The sequence below is a fragment of the Scyliorhinus canicula genome, chromosome 5, assembly GCF_902713615.1.
Source record: "Scyliorhinus canicula chromosome 5, sScyCan1.1, whole genome shotgun sequence".
In the NCBI taxonomy this organism is placed as follows: domain Eukaryota; kingdom Metazoa; phylum Chordata; class Chondrichthyes; order Carcharhiniformes; family Scyliorhinidae; genus Scyliorhinus; species Scyliorhinus canicula.
The window spans coordinates 11,195,272-11,213,711 of record NC_052150.1 but is presented as its reverse complement, the minus strand read 5'-3'; the positions used below and the strand labels follow the sequence as shown (position 1 = coordinate 11,213,711).

General features: G+C 47.1%; 1 protein-coding gene across 1 annotated transcript in view; it reads right to left on the bottom strand.

The window, feature by feature from the left end:
• LOC119965764 (sodium- and chloride-dependent transporter XTRP3-like) overlaps nt 1-18,440 on the bottom strand; it is a 53,447-nt gene that overhangs the window by 19,970 nt on the left and 15,037 nt on the right. Inside the window, exons 2-6 of the mRNA XM_038796567.1 lie at nt 14,342-14,482; nt 14,151-14,242; nt 12,293-12,520; nt 10,348-10,458; nt 4,046-4,287 (exon numbers count right to left, since the gene is read on the bottom strand). Of these exons, the coding sequence (XP_038652495.1) occupies nt 4,046-4,287; nt 10,348-10,458; nt 12,293-12,520; nt 14,151-14,242; nt 14,342-14,482 (814 nt within the window). The remainder of the gene's footprint in view (nt 1-4,045; nt 4,288-10,347; nt 10,459-12,292; nt 12,521-14,150; nt 14,243-14,341; nt 14,483-18,440) is intronic.

The following is an 18,440-nucleotide window of genomic DNA, read 5'->3' as shown; positions in this document are numbered from 1 at the left end:
TGAGTTTTTTTTTAAATAGCCTGTGGGACAACGTTTAGTGATTGATGTATTTATACTCCCGAGATCTCTTTGCCTCACCCAAAACTTGACCCTTCCAAGTAATAATTGACCTCCGTCTTATATTTTTCCTTCAAAAATGCATTTGCTGACATTTTTCTGCGTTAAACGTAATTTGTCAATTATTTGCCCGTTCTGCAAGTTCATTGATGTCCTGTAATTTGTTGCAGTCCTCCTCCAGGTAGCCCCCCCCCCCCCCCCCCCCCCCCCCAACCCACCCACCCAGCACCACCACCTCTTATGTCGGTTACCAATGTAATTCGCAAATTTAGAAAATGAGTCTTCGGTTCAAAGTCCGCATTAACAGGACTGATCGTCGTCGAACATTACTTCCAACCTTTTGTCACTCTGAATAACTTACTCTTTATTCCCACTCACTTGAAGCCAGCTAGCAATCCAGTTTGCCACCTGTCCCCCGACTTCACATTCTTTGACCTTATTCCTTAAGTCGATAATGGGGCACCAAATCGAGGGCCTTTTCTAAGTCCAGATCCACTGCCTACACTCCCCCCACCCCAAAATCCAGCAAGGTCGGCCAAGGTTTTCTCTTTTGAAACCCATTCTGACTAATCACGGTTCTATTTTCTTGGTCACATTTCTAAGATTCCCATTCGATCCAGCTAATTCCTACTCATTATCACCAAGCTCCCCGAGTAAATTTTCTGCTAGGTTAAAACGTCAGTGCAGTTGTCTGATACACATGTGGAATCATTTTACAGTTTATTTCCGTACATTTCTATATTAACATTTAAAAACAAACCTCTCAGTTCTCAGGTTTCTCAAGGCATGTTATGTAATAGAGGCACTCATTTTACTGATTGCGATGAGATCAAACTACAAAGATAATGCTTTTTAAAACAATTAAAATGGTACATAGAAACACAGAAACAAGAGGAAGCCATTGAGCCTGTTCCACCACCATTCAAGGAGACCATGGCTGGTCAGTCACCTAGCTCCAAATACTCGCCTTTCCTCCATACCTCTTAATACCTTTGGCGAACAAAAATCTATCAGCAGCAGTTTACATATTAACAATTATTTGAGCATCAATTGCCATTTTAGGAAGACTGCTCCAAATCTCTACCATGTTGACTGGTTCCAAATTTCACTCCCGAAGGATTTGGCTCTAATTTCTTGACTATGTCCCCTAAATCGTAGACTCCCCGGCCACTGCAAATGGCTTCTCCCAATCAGCCTCATCTGTTCTGCTTAATACCGTTGCTGTTTGAACAAATTACCCCTTAACCGTTCGAAATTCCAGGGAATACAACCCTGGTTTGCTTAATCTCTCCTTAACCCTTAATAACCCTTGGAGTTCAGATTACCATCAACAATTTCTTGATTCTGTTACATTGAAGGGAGTGTCCTCAATTACATATTTTCTCATTTGTTTTTGGGACATGGGGCAAGGTGGCATTTATTGACGCATCAGGTGCCCGGAGAAGGCGATGCTCGACCTTCCCTCTGAAACATTGCAACCCTTGTATTGAGGAAATGTCCACTGCGGTGTTGGCCCAGCAGTTATGAAGGAAGAGGGCCATATGTCCCAAGTGAGGACGGTGTGTATTAATGGTGTTAACGTAAAAGGCTTCCCCTGTGGACACCCAACAGAATCAGAGAGCAAAAGGTTCCTAGGTTCCACAAAGTAAAATGAGCCCTGAAAACCCTATGGTGGTCCCACCATAATCCCAGCAGGAGGGTAGGTGGAAAACAGCAGTGGACCCTTTGTGTCGTGGTGCAGTCTCTGCCAGCCCTGTGCAAGGTTAAGTGTTGCCAATGGGTTACAGAGAGATGCAGGATCTCGAGCATTAGGAGTTTCTTCTTGCCCGTCTTGAGAACCAGTATAATACTGGAGACCAGTGCGCCAAGTGGCATGAGATGCCCAGCAGGTGGGTGAAAATAGGCATTCCCTGGTATTGCTCAACCAGCCTAGAGAGATAACCTTTCTACAACAATTCTCAATTAGTCCAGCCCCCCCCCCCCCCCCCCCACCCCACGGCCCCTTGCAGGAGGTAGGCAGACAGAGCACCGCCCTCGCACCATCACAATCCCTCTGATCCCATGGATGAGCAGTGGGGGGGCTTTTAGGTCTGGGATCATGGTCCCAAGCCTCCCTCAGTGTTGAGGTTTTTGGCCGTCAAAAGGCCGGAACTAGGAAAGGTTTAATTAAACAGTGGGTGTTTGAGAGTCTATTTCATCACTGCTCCCTTAGACACTTGCCTTTAAAAAGGTTCCAAAAGTATGGGACACATCATGGTGTGCGCGAGATGCTACACAACGCCGCCTCTTTTTAATGTAGTCCAAAATTTGACAAAGAAACTTTCAAATGTTATTCATATCTTCTTGAGGTACTGTTATTAATAGATTGTTGCTGATATTTCATATGTTTGGGTCACTTGTGTAAATATTATACACTACCAAATAAGGATATATTTATCTTACAATCTTCAGTGTATAAGTATATACTTATTGCCCCCTCCCCCCCCGCCAAATCAGCAACCCCACTTAATAAAAAGATGAGTAGATTGTCACAGTTCCAGATTACTAATTGCTTTCCTTGTGGAGTTCATGGGGAGCTGTCATATGCAGATACAGGCATTCCCAATAGAATTAGCTGGGGCTGGGACAGGGCAATGAGAAGCTGGATCTGCCTAACCCTCGAGCTGACTAGACATAGCGATCCGTGTGTGGAGTTTGCACATTCGCCCCGTGTCTGGGTGGGTCTCACCCCCACAGCCCAAAGATGTGCAGGGTAGGTGGATTCGCCGTGCTAAATTGCCCCTTAATTTGGAAAAATAAACATTTTAAAAAGGAATTTATGACATAAGAACACCAGGAACAGGGGAGGAGGCCATTCAGCCCCTCAAGCCTATTCCACCATTCAATGAAATCAGGGCTGATCAGCAACCTAACTCCATATACTTGCCCTCCCCTACCATTTTCTCACATCCCTTAATCCCTCCAACAAAATCTATCAATCTCAAATATAAAATTAACAATCGATTTAGTATCAATTGCCACTCATGCACGAGAGTTCCTAACCTTCACCATCCCGTGTGTGTCGAAAGTTTTTCCTAATTTCATTCCCGACAGGCTCGGCTCTAATGGTTAGACAATGCCCTCCGAACCCAGACTCCCCAATCAGTGGAAATAGTTTCGCGGCGGACCTTAACGTCGTGAAAACCTCAATCAGATCACCCCCTTGGTTTCCCCAAAAGGAGAGCAAACAAATCCAGTTTTCAGTAATCTGGCCTCGATTTAAACTCTGGAGTCCTTCTGGTATATCAACGCTGTGCCCCATCCAAGGCCAATATCTCAGTCCTAAAAGGTGTGGCGCCCAGGACCCTCCCCAGTAACTCCAGCTGTGGTCTAACGAGGTTTATTCAAGCTGAAGCATGACTCTACCACCCCCGTCCCAGCCCCCATCTCTGCAACCCTCTCCCCTCCGTATTCCAGTCCCCGAGCTATAAAGGCCAACACTCCATTAACCTTTATGATTTTCTGCACCTGCTCATGACACTACCTGGCACCACACCACATGTGGAATCCCTCTTGCGTCCACCCCCCCCCCCCCCCCCCCCCCCCCCCCAAATTCTCTCTGGACCATCCCTCTTCTAGCTCCTCACCATTCAGCAAGTATCCCGTCTTCAATCCCTTCAGATCCAAAGATTGACTACACTGAAATCCATTTGCCGCAGTTTTGTGTGCGTGCCTGGCTGGGTGTAGTAGGTCGTGTATTTGCAGCTACTTACACTGGTTTTAAACGGTTTTGAGATTCACTCCGGTAGAGCGAGGAAGGCTAGACTGCAAGGCAATGTGGAAGGGAAGAGACACAAAAAAAAGAGAGAAAAAGTGCAAGGGACAGCACAGGAAAAGGGCAAAAAATAAAAAATAAACGAGAGATAAGAGAACCAAAAAAAAATGAGAAAGGGAGAGGGAGAAAGTGCTAGGATGTGAGAGCGAGATTCTGCCTATAACATACTCTTACCTTTCAAGACAGCTTTCATAATTATATGTAGCTTTGAAACCATATATGGCAAAAGTGACAACGCTGGCAAATACGGATGTCAGACTGTTAATTAAAGCAATGATAACTGCTTGTTTCTCACAGTTGTTGTTTTTCTGGTTGTAACTGGCAAACGCGATCAGACTCCCAAATCCCAGGCCAAGTGAGAAGAAGATCTGTGTGGCTGCATCAATCCAAGATTTTGGGTCCATCAGCTGCTCAACCTGAGCATTAGAGCACAACAAAGTTCAGTGGGAGTCATGACGAGGAACTCTACCCTAAAATAGGATAGAATTCGATACTACAGGGCTGCTTGGGAGATTAAAGTTTTGATTTAGAAACTAAACATTCTTTAAAAATTGACCACAATTCTTAACTGGCTTGCCTTTTCTGAAAGGACACTTGGAATAAGGTGTCCCCTCCCCCCTCCAAAATAACCTGGTAAATAAAAGTCTTGCTCCAAAACAGAACAAACTCCAGATTGAGAAACCTTTGTCCGAAACCCTTGGGGTCCCTTTGCACTTTGAATTCAGATCATTTCAGTTTTCGAATACTGCATATAAAAATTTACATCACGATAGATAAGTAAATAAAATGGCTGGAAAAGTAAGATGCATCACGGAATAATAAAATACAGGGCACCTGTAATAGGTCTGACATGTTCACCACAAAATGCATACGGTAAACAGTGCAGACAAACCACTAGACATCCCGAGTGAAAGGGAAGGCGGTGGTGTAGTGGTATTGTCACTGGACTAGTAATCCAGAGACTCAGAATAACACTGGGCCCCAGGTTCGAATCTCACCCTGGCAAGATGGTGTAATTTGGTGTGGAACAGTAGCACAGTGGTTAGCACGGATGCTTCACAGCTCCAGGGTCCCAGCTTGGGTGACAGTCCGTGCGAAGTCTGCACATTCTTTCCCGTGCCTGCGTGGGTTACCTCCGTGTGCTCGGTTTCCTCCCGCAGACCAAAGATGGGCAGGTCAGGTGGATTGTCCATGCTAAATTGCCCCTTAGTGTCCAAAAAGTTTAGGCAGGGATACTGGGATAGGGTGGCTCTTTCCAAGGGCCGGTGCAGATTTGATGGGCCGAATGGCCTCCTGCACTGTCAATTCTATGAAAGGCCGAGGAGATTTTTAAAGAGGCTTTTGAATTTACTGTTATGATCCCAGTTGATGTTATAACTGGGCAGAAAGATTTCAGGATGGAACCCTAGCTCAAAAGACTAACTTTTACTTAAAAAAAAATTGGAGTAACAGAGTCACAGAACTGCTAATTAGTTTTTAAACAATAAAAAAAAATTTTAAACATGAAAAAGTGGATTATTATACCATACTCCTTTACTCCCCCACCCTGTTGCAGAGTTACACACAGATTTTAACGGTCAACACGGATTACCAAGTACATTTTAAAGTACATTGGTCTCATTAACACGCAAAGTCCCTTCCTTGTAAGCACACAAGATGACTGTGGTAAGACACACTACACTCTAAATCAAGTGAACATCAACCGCCCCCAATGATTCTTATATAGTGTGCCACCCAGTGTCTCTAAATTCCGGCTTCCACACTAGTGATTTCCAATTCCACTTTCAAATATTCTTTTAAATTATTCTTTCCCTCCGCTGTTTTCATCAAGGTCTCGCTTTCAGGTTTTACACCTCTTCCCTCAGGTTTCCCTGGTCTTAAAGGCTTTTACACAAACTCCCCAAGGTCCAGTCACCAATTTCCACAATTATTCCAAATAACGTCTCCCAAACTGTCCTAATTGCTAACAAACCTTAGCACTACTGCCAATTTCTTCCTGGCCTCTCACGGTCCAATGCTTTTTCAACTCTGTGACTTTACTGAACAATAATCTGTCCTGGTTCCCAGCTTCCTCTGTTCCGTTAATCAAGACTTCTTGGAAACTTCTCTTCATTTTTCTAGCTTCTTTAGCTAGCTGGATTTAAGACTTCCGACTTTGGTTTTCTTAGCCATTATTCCATTGTACGGCTTTTCATCTAACAAGGCCGTTTCCTTTTCAACCTTCCAAAACCAACTGCTTCTAGCACAGCTGCAGACTCTCTCACTTCCCATCTCCCAACTGCAATTAGCTAAACTAAGAACGCCAAGAGCTTCTTGACGTACAAGGTCCCAGTTGCTAAGCAACTGCTGCTGGTTTATCCAATCTTCACGCTGTAACCCTCTCTAAGCACAACAGAATCACAGTCGAGATTGAAACAAACCCCATCACATGCAAATACCTTTGTCCAGCATGAATCTAACTATAGGTCTTACCCTTCACGGCACAGAGGCAATAAATTAAACACACTTAAAACTATGCCTTATTTCTAATATTTATCAAACAAACAAATAAAGATCCCTTACAATTACCTTTGTTTTCTTAACAACACGGATTTTTAAAAAATGCCGTCTGGAGAACAGAATTCTACACAATTTTATAAAATTGGATATTAAAGAGGCCAGAGTAATTGACCAAAGAACTTAGTTCTTCAGTGTCAAAACTGCTTTTGACTCTCAATTAACTGTGAGATGTTGAATGTCTCATGTTTTCATGGTTCCATGGCCCTTTATTTGAGCTGGATTCTGTAATTTTCCCAGACATTCCTTCAGCTTCATGTTTATTTTGAGGGCAGCTTTAATTCAGCTTTAAGCGGAGGCGCCTGATTGGGCTGTCTATTGAATCCAAGCCAAGATTAAATTCCTAAAATCCCATCCGCTTCGTAACATGTTGCAACTTGGCTCACAGGTGGAGGTTTCCACTATGCTCTTTAGAGCTTTTGTATCCCCCCTTTTTGCAATTTCAGTGGACTCGAACCCGAGGCTTTTGGATCAGCCGAGACCCTGTACCATGCATTTTAGACTTGTGAAAATATCATCCCAAAGCCCCGTTGATTAAACACCAGTCCTGCTGCCTAAAGCCTGCAAGTGAGACTGGCTTTGAAAATACCATCCGAGTGTTGCAATTTAATTACTGGAAACTTGAAACCTGCTGAAAAAAAAAGTTTTTCATATTGCACTCAATCAGGACAAATGCAAGAATGCTGAATTTCAAACCATCGCAACAATTTATACTATGGGAAAGAAAGGTGCTGATTGGTTGCCAAGCTGCAAAGTATCAGTGATTGGGAGCACATCTTCACAATATCTCAAATTATCGAAGCATCTCCATCAGGATTGGAAAGTACACCAGACAAAAGGGCTACTTCCAATTCTTAACGTGCAGTTTGTCAGCAGCAATTCATTTTAGTGAGGTCCTTAGAAAGCATCAAGTCTGGCAACAATGACGGGCCCGCAGGGGAAGATCGGTCAGCGAAGTGACCCAAGGTCACTCGTGTCCACTCATGCCACCAAGCCATAGATGTCTCATGGTGCCGTTTCAATAATACTCCCAGAACAGAGTACATGATGCATCACTAAAAGTAGATTAAAAAGCAAATTACTGCGGATGCTGGAATCTGAAATAAAAAACAGGAAACACTGGATAATCACAACAGGTCCAACGGCATCTGTGGAGAGGGAAGGGGGGTAACGTTTCACAGAGACATTTCAGGAAGTCCGCCATATTTCCAAGTAAGGGTGGTGTGGGGCTTGGAGGGAACTTTCAGGTGGACCATGGGGGCCTTTCCCAACTCAGTAATGCTCCTACATCCCTTATTAACTTGCATTCTCTCAGAACTGTAAATACACGAGTATTTCACGATAATATAACACTGCAGCTTCACAGAGGAAGAGGAGGTTTTCCCAGTAATGCACACAGCCCAGTGCCAAACGCCAGCAGATACCTCCATTACGGGGGATCGGGGGTGGAGGGCTTTAGAATTTAAACGGGGCGCATTTGGTGAAACATAGGAAACAATGGAGGGAAGCTGCTGCCAGTTGAACTACGGCAACTATATCCTGATAATCATGAAGCGAGTTGGAAGCGATCATGGGAGTCATTTCACTTTGTAGGCCAAGCCACCCATATATGATTTGTACATCAGATCCATTCTCTTAATCTTTGTGCACCTGATGTGGGGTTAGCCGGGTAGCCTGCTCCTGGGCCCAGCCAATGGGACCATGAATAGGTCCAGGCGCGAGTGGCTGGAGAGGGAGAACCAGGTGTCCGTCGCTTCAGGCCTTCTGTGAACCCGACTGCGTCATCACCATCACCTAGAAAGACGAGGGCAGCAGGCACATGGGAACACCACCGCCTGGAGGTTCCCCTCCAAGTCACTCACTATCTTGACTTTGAAATATATCGGCCATTCCTCCACCGTCAATGGGTCAAAATCCTGGAACCCCCACCCTAACAGCACAGTGGGTGTACCTACACCACATGGATTGCAGCGGTTCAAGGCTCACCACCATCTTCTCAAGGGCAATTAGGTATGGGCAATAAAAGCTGCCTTGGCAGCAATGCCCACAGCAATTTAATCCGATCAAGTTTTCTTAAAGGCTTTGTGTTTTCATTACAATACAATCAGAGGTGCCTCTTTCAGAAGATGCACTTAGCTCCTCGTTATTGGTAACCTGCCGGTTGGATTGAAGGGCTACAGAACTTGTGAACAGCCTCAAAATGAGTAAGCAGCCCGGAGAGTGTTGGAGAACATGTACACTCCGGAGCTTTCGGAGTAAGAGCATCCATTGTACCATTTCGTCAGCGCAGGCACGATCTACAGGTGGAGACAGAGACACCGGGCTCAAAAGGTCGGTGTCTTGGTGGATTCTCTGATGCCAAGGGGGCGGCTCGGTGGTTGGCACTGCTGCCTCACAGCTCCAGGGTCCCAGGTTCAATTCCGGCCTCCGGTGACAGTGCGGAGTCTGTCTGTTCTCCCAGTGTCTGCATGGAATTTCCTCAGTGCGCCCCGGTCCCCCCCCCCCCCCCCCCCAGTCCAAAGATGCACAAATTAGATGGATTGGCCATTCTAAATTGCCCCGTAGTGTCGTGCTCTTTGCAGACTGGATGGGCCGAATGGCCTCCTTCTGCACTGTAAATTCTATGATTCTATGAAGACACTGGAGCCCTTTGTCTTCTCAAATGTGAATGCCCCACAGGGGTTGGCATACATGCCACATGAGTAGTCCATTCTGACTTGAACTCATCTGAATGCCTGCCACAAACATTGCAACCGGGGAGACAATCCTTGCTTGCCAGAGGCTACATTCCAAAGTACAAAATAAATAAGATGGCTGAAGCTGCCAAACAGGTGGATCAATAATCTCCTCCAACTGCCTAAAGTAGGTTGGGAGACATGATGGGCTTTGGGCCCTAGTTATTGAGATCACCATCCTCATGACACCTCCTGACAGTCACGCTGGAATGGAATGGACTGTCAACATCCACGCCACGAACTATCGCTTCATTCTCCCAGAACTTTGACTGCATAGGCCGGTGTCTCTTTGGGCAGATTGCTGGGGACAGGGTGGTAATGTCACTGGACTAGTAATCCAGAGGCATGCAAAATAGGATGGGAGCTACCTACCCTGGGGAGGGGGGGTCAGCAGACTGTCCACCATATTTAAACATCTGATCAAAGGTCAATTAGGCTGATGCAGCTTTTGGAGCTGCCTTTTGCAGATCGGGGAGCCCCAGCCCTTACTTAGCCACCTGATGCCATAAAACCACCTGCCTCGCTCCCTCCCCGAATGTCCAGACTTGCCCGTTTCTCAGGGATCCATTGAGCCTCCATCAGCTTCCTCTTTGCAGTCCCGGCAGCGGCCACTAAATGCAGGCTTGGCGCTTTTGGGACAGACGAGCTTCCTGACGGATTAAAGCCCTTTGCCATTCTTGCTTCATGATGCGAGGTCTTAGTTGGTAGCACTCTCACCTCCCGAGTCAGAAGTATGTGGGTTCAATGTGGGCGATGGTCAGTTATCCATATCGCATTGCTGTTTGTGGGAGCTTGCTGTGCACAAATTGGCTGCGATCTTTTCTATACTGTAGTAGTGACTTCAAAAGTATTTAATTGGCCAAAAGTAGTTTGGGATGCCCCGAGGCAGTGAGAGGTGCTATATAAATGCAAGTCTCTCTTTTCACTGAAGAACAGCATTATTAGTAACTGTCACTTGCTAGTACAGACCTTGAATGATGCGTTAATTGAGAAGATACTCATCTTGCAACATTGGGCCGAATAGAAGAATATCACATTTCAGCAAAACACCTCTCACTGCCAATGCCAATATGCATAGAATGTTGGCTTTATTGATGCCTTTCATGGCACAGATCAAACAGTAATTAAAACAAGTGTCGGCCTGGAGTGTAACCGTAAATGATCAAAGACACGACGACACAATACCTTTGGAGTGAACATGTATACGAGCCCATTGCCTGCTCCATGCAGTGTTACTCCTCGTATTAGAAATATAATCAGCACCGCATACGGAAAGCAAGCCGTCACATAGACCACCTAAATCAAGGAGGAGGAGGTTAGAATCGGTCTCTCATAAATAATATTTAACTTTGAAAGTTTTCGTTCAGCATTATCTATTACGAAATGGTTAATCCTTCCAATGTTACAACTCCCATTATTAACGGAGCCCTGGGATGTGAGGGTGGATTCTGGGAGCCAGCATTGCGGGTGAGAATTGCAAAGGAATCAACCTCATTACCCCGTTAGCCTGTGCTCAGATCACATCTGGTTGCACGACAACGGTTTGAAAATCACAAGTGGCCGTCTCCGACGCCTGTTTCTTATGCTCTTAATGCAGTGTCACGTTTTCGGGCAGAGCGGGGGTTTGTTGGATGGGAGTGAGATCATAATGGACGACTCATCCTTTCTCCCATGTCCCTTGGCTGTTCCTTGAAAGCTCAGGTGGAGTCTTTCTTGGGAATATTAAAACAAATTTAGCACTGTCCGTGTGGAGTTTGCACATTCTCCCTATAGCTGCGTGGGTTTCACACCCACAACCCAAAGATGTGCCGGGTAGGTGGATTGGCCATGCTATTTGCCCCTTAATTGGAACAAAAAATTAATAAATAGTTGGGTACTCTAAATTTATATTAAAAAAACATGTTGTCTCCCTTCATGCCAGCTCCTTGCTTGGCCTGGCAATGTAGCAAGCAGTCCGCTGCCGCTGTGCTGCCAGCTTTTCCTCACTCGCTCACTCACTGGGAAGAACCCACAGCGAATGCCTGCCCGGCATCTCGAGTTAAGCGGAGCCAGGCCAGGATTTAGGGTTGGGATGCCAACACCCCTGGAGTGTCCAGAAAGCAACGGCCAATCTCTTGGACACGGCTGTGAGCAAGATCCAGGAGGAAGTCGATTGAGAGTCGTTTTTCCTCAGAATATACTTTGGTTTGGTTACGTACGAAAACATTTTGGCGATCGGAAAACAAGGCTGTTCAACCCTTGAATGGCCATTAATTGGGGTTGTCTGAGCTTGTTTGCCTCCTGTTGGGGGGGGGAGCGATTGGGTGAGCAGCAGGAGGGAAGGCCATGGGAGTACGCACCCCCCCCCCCCCCCCCATTGCTCCAAATGTCTGCTCCTGTGCCGTCAGTTAATGGGAACAGCTCGTCTTTGTTTACCTCCGCTGACCCTATATCAAATCTCTCCCCCCCCCCCCCCCCCCCCCCCCCCGCTTCCTTGTGGGAACAACCCCAGCTTCTCCTTATCCACCCTCACCTTGCAGCTAAAGTCTCTCACCCGCCCTGGAACCATTCTGGTAAAGCACCTCTGCACCCTCTCAAGGAGGCCCCTCACACCCGTGGTAACAGTGCAGCAAACCAACTGCTGACATGAAAATTAGGCACAAGCTAACTAGCTCAGCCGAGGAAGAGCGTCTCGTGCTGATTAAAGTCCAGTTGGCTCCCACCCCCCCCCCCCTCTTCAAACCACTTTGTCCAAAACAAAATTCCTGCCGACTCGTCCGTATTTATTTGGAACATGTTTAATCACAGATGAAGCTAATGGAGCGTATCTGCAAGCCTTGTGGCTCACCAAGCATCCGAGCGACTGGACTAATCAAACGGTTACCATATTAACTTCTCTATGATCGGACAGGAATCACAACTCAAAAGTAGCCCTGTCCGTCAGACTGAAAGTGTCAGCGCTACACCTCACCGTTACCCATCAACAAAGAATGTGACCAGGTCATCGAAAAGACGCGCGACGCACCCATTTAGGTATGGGGCCAGTTTGCCACGTTCCCTGAGCCACAGGGTTCTAGTATTCTCCCACACTTTATTAGCACCAGATGCGCAGACCTCTAAAGTCTGCGCACCTTCACAATAGTTACGGTACCTTGCCAGTGGACTCGGTCCCTCTAATAATGCAGAGATAAACTATAAGCCAGGACAGGATGAGGCACAGAATCATCCCCCAGTGCAATGACCCACTATCACTGATTGTGGGAGAGATGTCCAATGTCTCCCTGTACCAGAAGTACTCGGTTGCAGAACTTTTTGCACATTCTTCCACTATTCCAGTATTGTTGCTGTTTACTGGACAATTAGCCCAAGGTAAAGGATTCTGCACAAAGAAGAAACAAAAAAAACCACCAACATTAATACAAGTAAAACCAATAGATGTGGATAAACAAGCTCACCCCGTCGAACCTTGCTGTGGTGTTTATTTTTAAAGTAGCATATTTTTCATTGCTACAAGTGTTAAATTGAACAGACTATAAAAGAGTCACTACGGGTTGTTACTATTGGACAGTAGAGTCTAGACATTGTCACCATAAAAGAGTCACTACGGGTTGTTACTATTGGACAGTAGAGTATAGACATTGTCCAGATGAACCTACAAGGCCAGTGCAAAAGACTGGGAGGCAGTTACCCACAACATGGAGCATTTCCGAGCAATAGGCCATTTGCTGAGAGAAGGCAGGCTGCCTGTTGGCCTAATTACAGGCCTGGTTAAAGGCTTTTTTCCCCCCCCAGCTGCCAGGGATGGGAGGGTTCTGCAGATAACCGTCTGGTTATCTGGATAGATTGAAGAAGCTCGCTCTGTTTTCCTTGGAGAGATTTGATGGAGGCGTTGAAAGTCGTGGACCCAATAGATCGGGTCAAACTGTGGTGGATGGGCCAAATATCTCCGGACCCCAAAGACTCCGCGGGGCGATCTCCCATTCATCCAGAAGGGCCTATCACATTCTGCCATCTAATCTTTACAAACTGAATTTACGTGCTCGAGGGCGTGTCCACATTGAGGCCTCCCCCCCTCCCTCCCCAACCCGCCCCTAGCAGAGGTGGCCGCCATTCAGCAATGGGGCGAAGGGGATCAAAGGGGGGGGGGGGGGGGGGGGGGGGGGGATTAGGCTATTTTGAGTTGGATGATCAGCCCTGGTCATAATGAATGGCTTGATTGGTTTTTCCCTGCTCCCCTTTTCTATATCCATGTCAGCTCCCGCAAGAGCAACTCAGCTCGCCTCCTCCACCCCCCCCCCCCCCCCCCCCCCCCCCCCCCCCCCCCCCCCCCCCCCCCAAATTCCGTTACCAGTCACCGTAAACCCATGTCCTCTGGGTTTAGGCCCGTCCACCACAGCTTGACCCAATCTAGTGTCCAGACTCGTCACAATTTTCAACGCCTCTATCGAATCTCTCCCAGGAAAACAGAGCGAGCTTCTTCAATCTATCCAGATAACCAGACGTCCTTCATCACAGAATTATGATGACGCAGATCTCACCAAAAAGTGTCCAGAATGGTTTAGCACAGGGCTAATAGCTGGCTTTTAAAGCAGACCAAGGCAGGCCAGCAGCACGGTTCAATTCCCGTACCAGCCTCCCCGAACAGGCGCCGGAATGTGGCGACTAGGGCCTTTTCACAGTAACTTCATTTGAAGCCTACTTGTGACAATAAGCGATTTTAATTTCCTTTTTCAATTCTTCAGTTGAGGCTGAAGCCAGTGTTTTGTGCTTCTATTTAGAAAGCCCAGGATCCCACATAAAGTAAGCATAACTTTAGCCTACTTTGCCATGGGGGAGTAAAAGCAGGAGACTTTATTGTAAGAGTCAAAGGGCTCGAGACATTAACTCGGTTTCCCTCCTAATTGATGCTGGCAGACCTGCTGAGTTTTTCCCGGCGTCCTCAATTCAGACTTTATTCTTTACTCTATTGGGCAGCGTATAATACAGCAGATTGTGGTGGTGCTACTTACCTCAAATGAATGGAACAGATACCAAAGACTCCAGGAGACAATGGCATTGTAGTAGACACAAACCAGGAATGATATAACCATACTTCCGGCACCTGTACGTGGGGAAGAGGGAAAAGGTGACTTAACAAAGTTAATGGTGCACCTCAACGGGTTAAAGTTCAAGAAAGAGAACAAAATGTGAAGTTACATACCAACACCAACCAAATATGGGTTCACCGCTTTCCAGGCTCCAATGCTTCCCTTCCTCATCAATTGACCCAATGTCAGTTCCAGGTAAAACAAAGGGAGCCCTTCCAGAACTAACATAATCGCGTAAGGAATTAAAAATCCACCTGAAAGAGACAAATACAGGATCAGCTGTGGAAATCTAATGGGTTTTATAAACATTGTAACTACACACAGTCACCCAAGGCCGGAATCGAACCAGAGTCCCTGGCGCTGTGAGGCAGTTGTGTTAATCACGGTGCTGCCCCAAATTGCATATTAATCACATGCCGGTGGTGGGCATTAACTGGGGATTCAATTCTGCCCTTGTAAATAGGAACAGACTGAAATTGCGATTGCTGGGTTAGGAGATATATGCTTATGATGTGCATCTCTGCAAATAAATGTATAGAATACTGAGTAACGATCTCCAGTTGTATCCTTCCCCACTGGGCCTTCAAGACTAAAATATTTACAATTTTTTGTCAATATTTTGCTCCATTTTCTCTTTAAGACTTTGGGCGGGGTTCTCTGATCCTGAGGCTAAGTGTCGATGGCATCGTAAACGACACTGTGTTTCTCGATGTCGTCAACATGCCCTCAGGAGCAGAAAATCTGACCCCTACAGAGGGCCAGTATGGCACTGGAGCGACCCATTCCAGCTGCCAATCCCCGGCATCAAACGGGTGCCGCGGGTCTGCGCAGTGGCTCCCTTCTCTGCGCCGGCCCCAATGTAACACGGTGCAGGGCTACAGGTGTCGGCGCGGACCAAAAGAGGCCCTCAGTCCGAGAGGCCGGCCCACCGATTGGTGGGTCCCGATTGCAGGCCAGGCCACAGCGGATCCCCCCCCCAGGGTCGGACCCCCCTCCCTCCCAGATGCATCCAGTAGGTGTGAATGGCGCTGGCGGGACTTGGCTTTTTTAGCATGCCGCTTGGCCCATACCGGGCCGAGAATCGCCGGCGGGGGGCCGTGCTGGAGTACATTTGTTGCACAGGAGATTGGATTGGAAACCTGCCCCCAAACTTCTCCCACTCCTCTTCTGTTGCTAACTTATCTGGAAGTTCACGATAGCCGTTGGGGAAATGGACTGATTCCCCACTTCTCTGGGAGAGAAAGGAGCCTACTTGTGACAATAAGCGATTATCATTATTATGATATGCCCAGTGTTCAGTACGATGACAGGGGCGGAAGCCAGAAAATGCTTAATGGTGCGCGACATTTGTTCTCCACTCCACAGCAGTGCGTTTGAATGGTTTCACAACCACCTCAATCTTTGAATAAAACTAATAATGCCAAAGTCAATTACTAAATGACAATTAACCTTTTATCTAACACCGTTGTGTCAATCTTTGCTTAGACCACATTATAGGATATCAGTGAAACGGTGAACAGTAGATGACAGCTGCGGGAGTAATAAGTTATGTACCTTCACTGTAAAGCATTTTACTTCCTTCTTGTGCACGCAAGCTGCAAATTCTAACAGTTATCGAGCGGTTTCTGTTGTGCTGCGCACTGCTGAGAGGTCGGAATGCAATATTAATCCAAACACAAAATGAAGCAAGCTCATTCCACTGATGTCACGTCAAGTGACACAGACATGAGAAATAGGAGCGGGAGTAGACTATTTGGCTCCTCAAATCCACTCATGACTAACCAATCTCCTTTCACACCTGTTCCTCTGGCGTCCAAAAAAAATCCAGCTATCTGCAACCTAAATTTACCCGTTGATCGAGCATCCACAATGTCCACGGTAGAGAATTCCAAAGATTCACAACCCTTTCAGTGAAGAAATGTCTCCTCCGCCCAGTTCAAAGTGGCTGACCCCTTATCCTGTGAAAATGAGATCATCTCTCGTTCCTCGAAACTCCAGAGAGTAGAACTCATTCTACTGAACGTCTCTCAGCAGACAACCATCTGAGGAATCAGTCTCATACCAGCTGGGTGTGACCTCTGCGGGGTGGACAGTTTAACAATAAAATGAGATCTTCTGACCATACAGTCTCTATCTAAGCTGGCTGCGGCGGCCTGAAAGATAATCGTGCAATAAGACACTGGAGCAGAAGTAGACCATTTGGCCCATCGAGCCTGTTTCCCCCCCCATTCAATTAGATCAAGGTTGATCTGATATAATCTTCAACTATACAACCCTTCATTCCCTGATGGATTAAAAACCTGCCTACCTCAGCCTTGAGCAAACATCCCAGTTTGTCAAAATCTCTGATCAGGTTAACGGCTTTTTTGAAATTCAACAACCTGGGCTTGACTATTTTAACACCAGCCAATCTTACCGGGGGTGTGGGATGTGTGTGTGTGTGTGTGTGTGTGTGTGTGTGTGTGTGTGTGTGGGGGGGGGGGATATATCCAAAATGTCACCCTGCCTGTAAATATGGTGAAATGGGTTGGAGCTTGATGCTCACCCACTAGCCCGAGGTGAATCTGGGCCTCAAGGTGCTTTCCCTGCAGCTTAACACCAGTTTCCTCCATCGCAGACGGGGGGGGGGGGGGGGGGGGGGGGGGGACAGACCGACAACTGCAAGCATCTGACTTCAACAGTTAACCTGGCCAGTTAATGGGTCCGTGCTGCGATTGGAGCATATTAATGCTCTCACAATTACTTTCCATCATTCACCAATTTAACTAGCTCCAGAAAAAGGTGCGAGACAGGGTTGAAACACCAGCAGCACATCAACTTTGCCCTACTTTCTCAATAGAATTATTACTGCATCCAGCCAGCATTAGCCGTGTTATTCATTGGCTCCACACACTGGCAGTGGCTCCATTGCCACTTAAAGCCAGTTTGCAACCACATGGGAAAGGTCACAGCTGGTACGGAGAGGCATGCACAGGGTGAATGCCCCCGGAAAACAGTGAGTCAGGGCACTGCATGGGAGAGGGCAGGCTCCAAGGCACTCGGATACTGAACTGGGGGTCTGGGGGGAGAAGGAGGAGAGGGAAAGGAGGAAAGATGCCCTGTGCCCGTAGATGGGGGCCTGATGGTCCTCCAGGCACATGTTTAAAAAGGCAGGGGAGGGGACAGAGAGCTGTCGAGGGCAATGCCAGGAGTCAAGCTTCAAGGAGCTGCAAGAGATTCAATGGCCTCACACAAGTGGCCACGGTCACTGCCTTCCATTTGAAATAGCACATCCTACCAACTGCACCATCGTCCTCACACAATTTCATCAATTTGTCTCCACCAAGACAGTGAAACTTATTTAGCTCATTTAAATACAGAGCTTCATTGACTCAGCAGTGAGCAGCAAGCTGAAAGATGTTTCAAATATAAAGGTTTGTCACAGTGGCCACTTCAGAGCCATTGAAAATGTGACAATTGCTCAGCTTTGATGTTAGAATTATGGCTGCAGCTGGAAGCTTCCAGCGAGACGCTCCTCACGGAAGCTCAGCAGCTCGCACATTATCCCTTGCTGTGGTCGAGAGGAAAATGGTTCCCAGGGCGGACATAGCCTCCGATTCCTTCCCCCCCTTCCTCTTCCAGCTGCTCGTCCTGCTCGGCGTGGCCTCTGTTCATGGTTCAGCTGTTCAAGGTTAAGATGGCGGAATTAGCATCAAATCAGTGTTGTCCATTGGCTGATGTTGCGATCTGTTGCTCCACATACATACAGCAGACAGCAGCTGCACAGGCAGACAATGTCCGAACAGCCGGCATGTTTCACGGCCAAAGTGTGCGTGCACAAATAGGACACTATTAGAACAGTACAGCACAGAACAGGCCCTTCGGCCCTCGATGTTGTGCCGAGCAATGATCACCCTACTCAAGCCCACGTATACCTATACCAGTAACCCAACAACCCCCATTAACCTTATTTTTTAGGACACTAAGGGCAATTTAGCCTGGCCAATCCACCTAACCCGCACATCTTTGGACTGTGGGATGAAACCGGAGCACCCGGAGGAACCCCACGCACACACGGGGAGGATGTGCAGACTCCACAGACAGTGACCCAGCCGGGAATCGAACCTGGGACCCTGGAGCTGTGAAGCATTTATGCTAACCACCATGCTATCGATACCCAAACAGTACTCACCCGCGCAAACAACGGGTACTACCAAGTCTAATTTCACACCG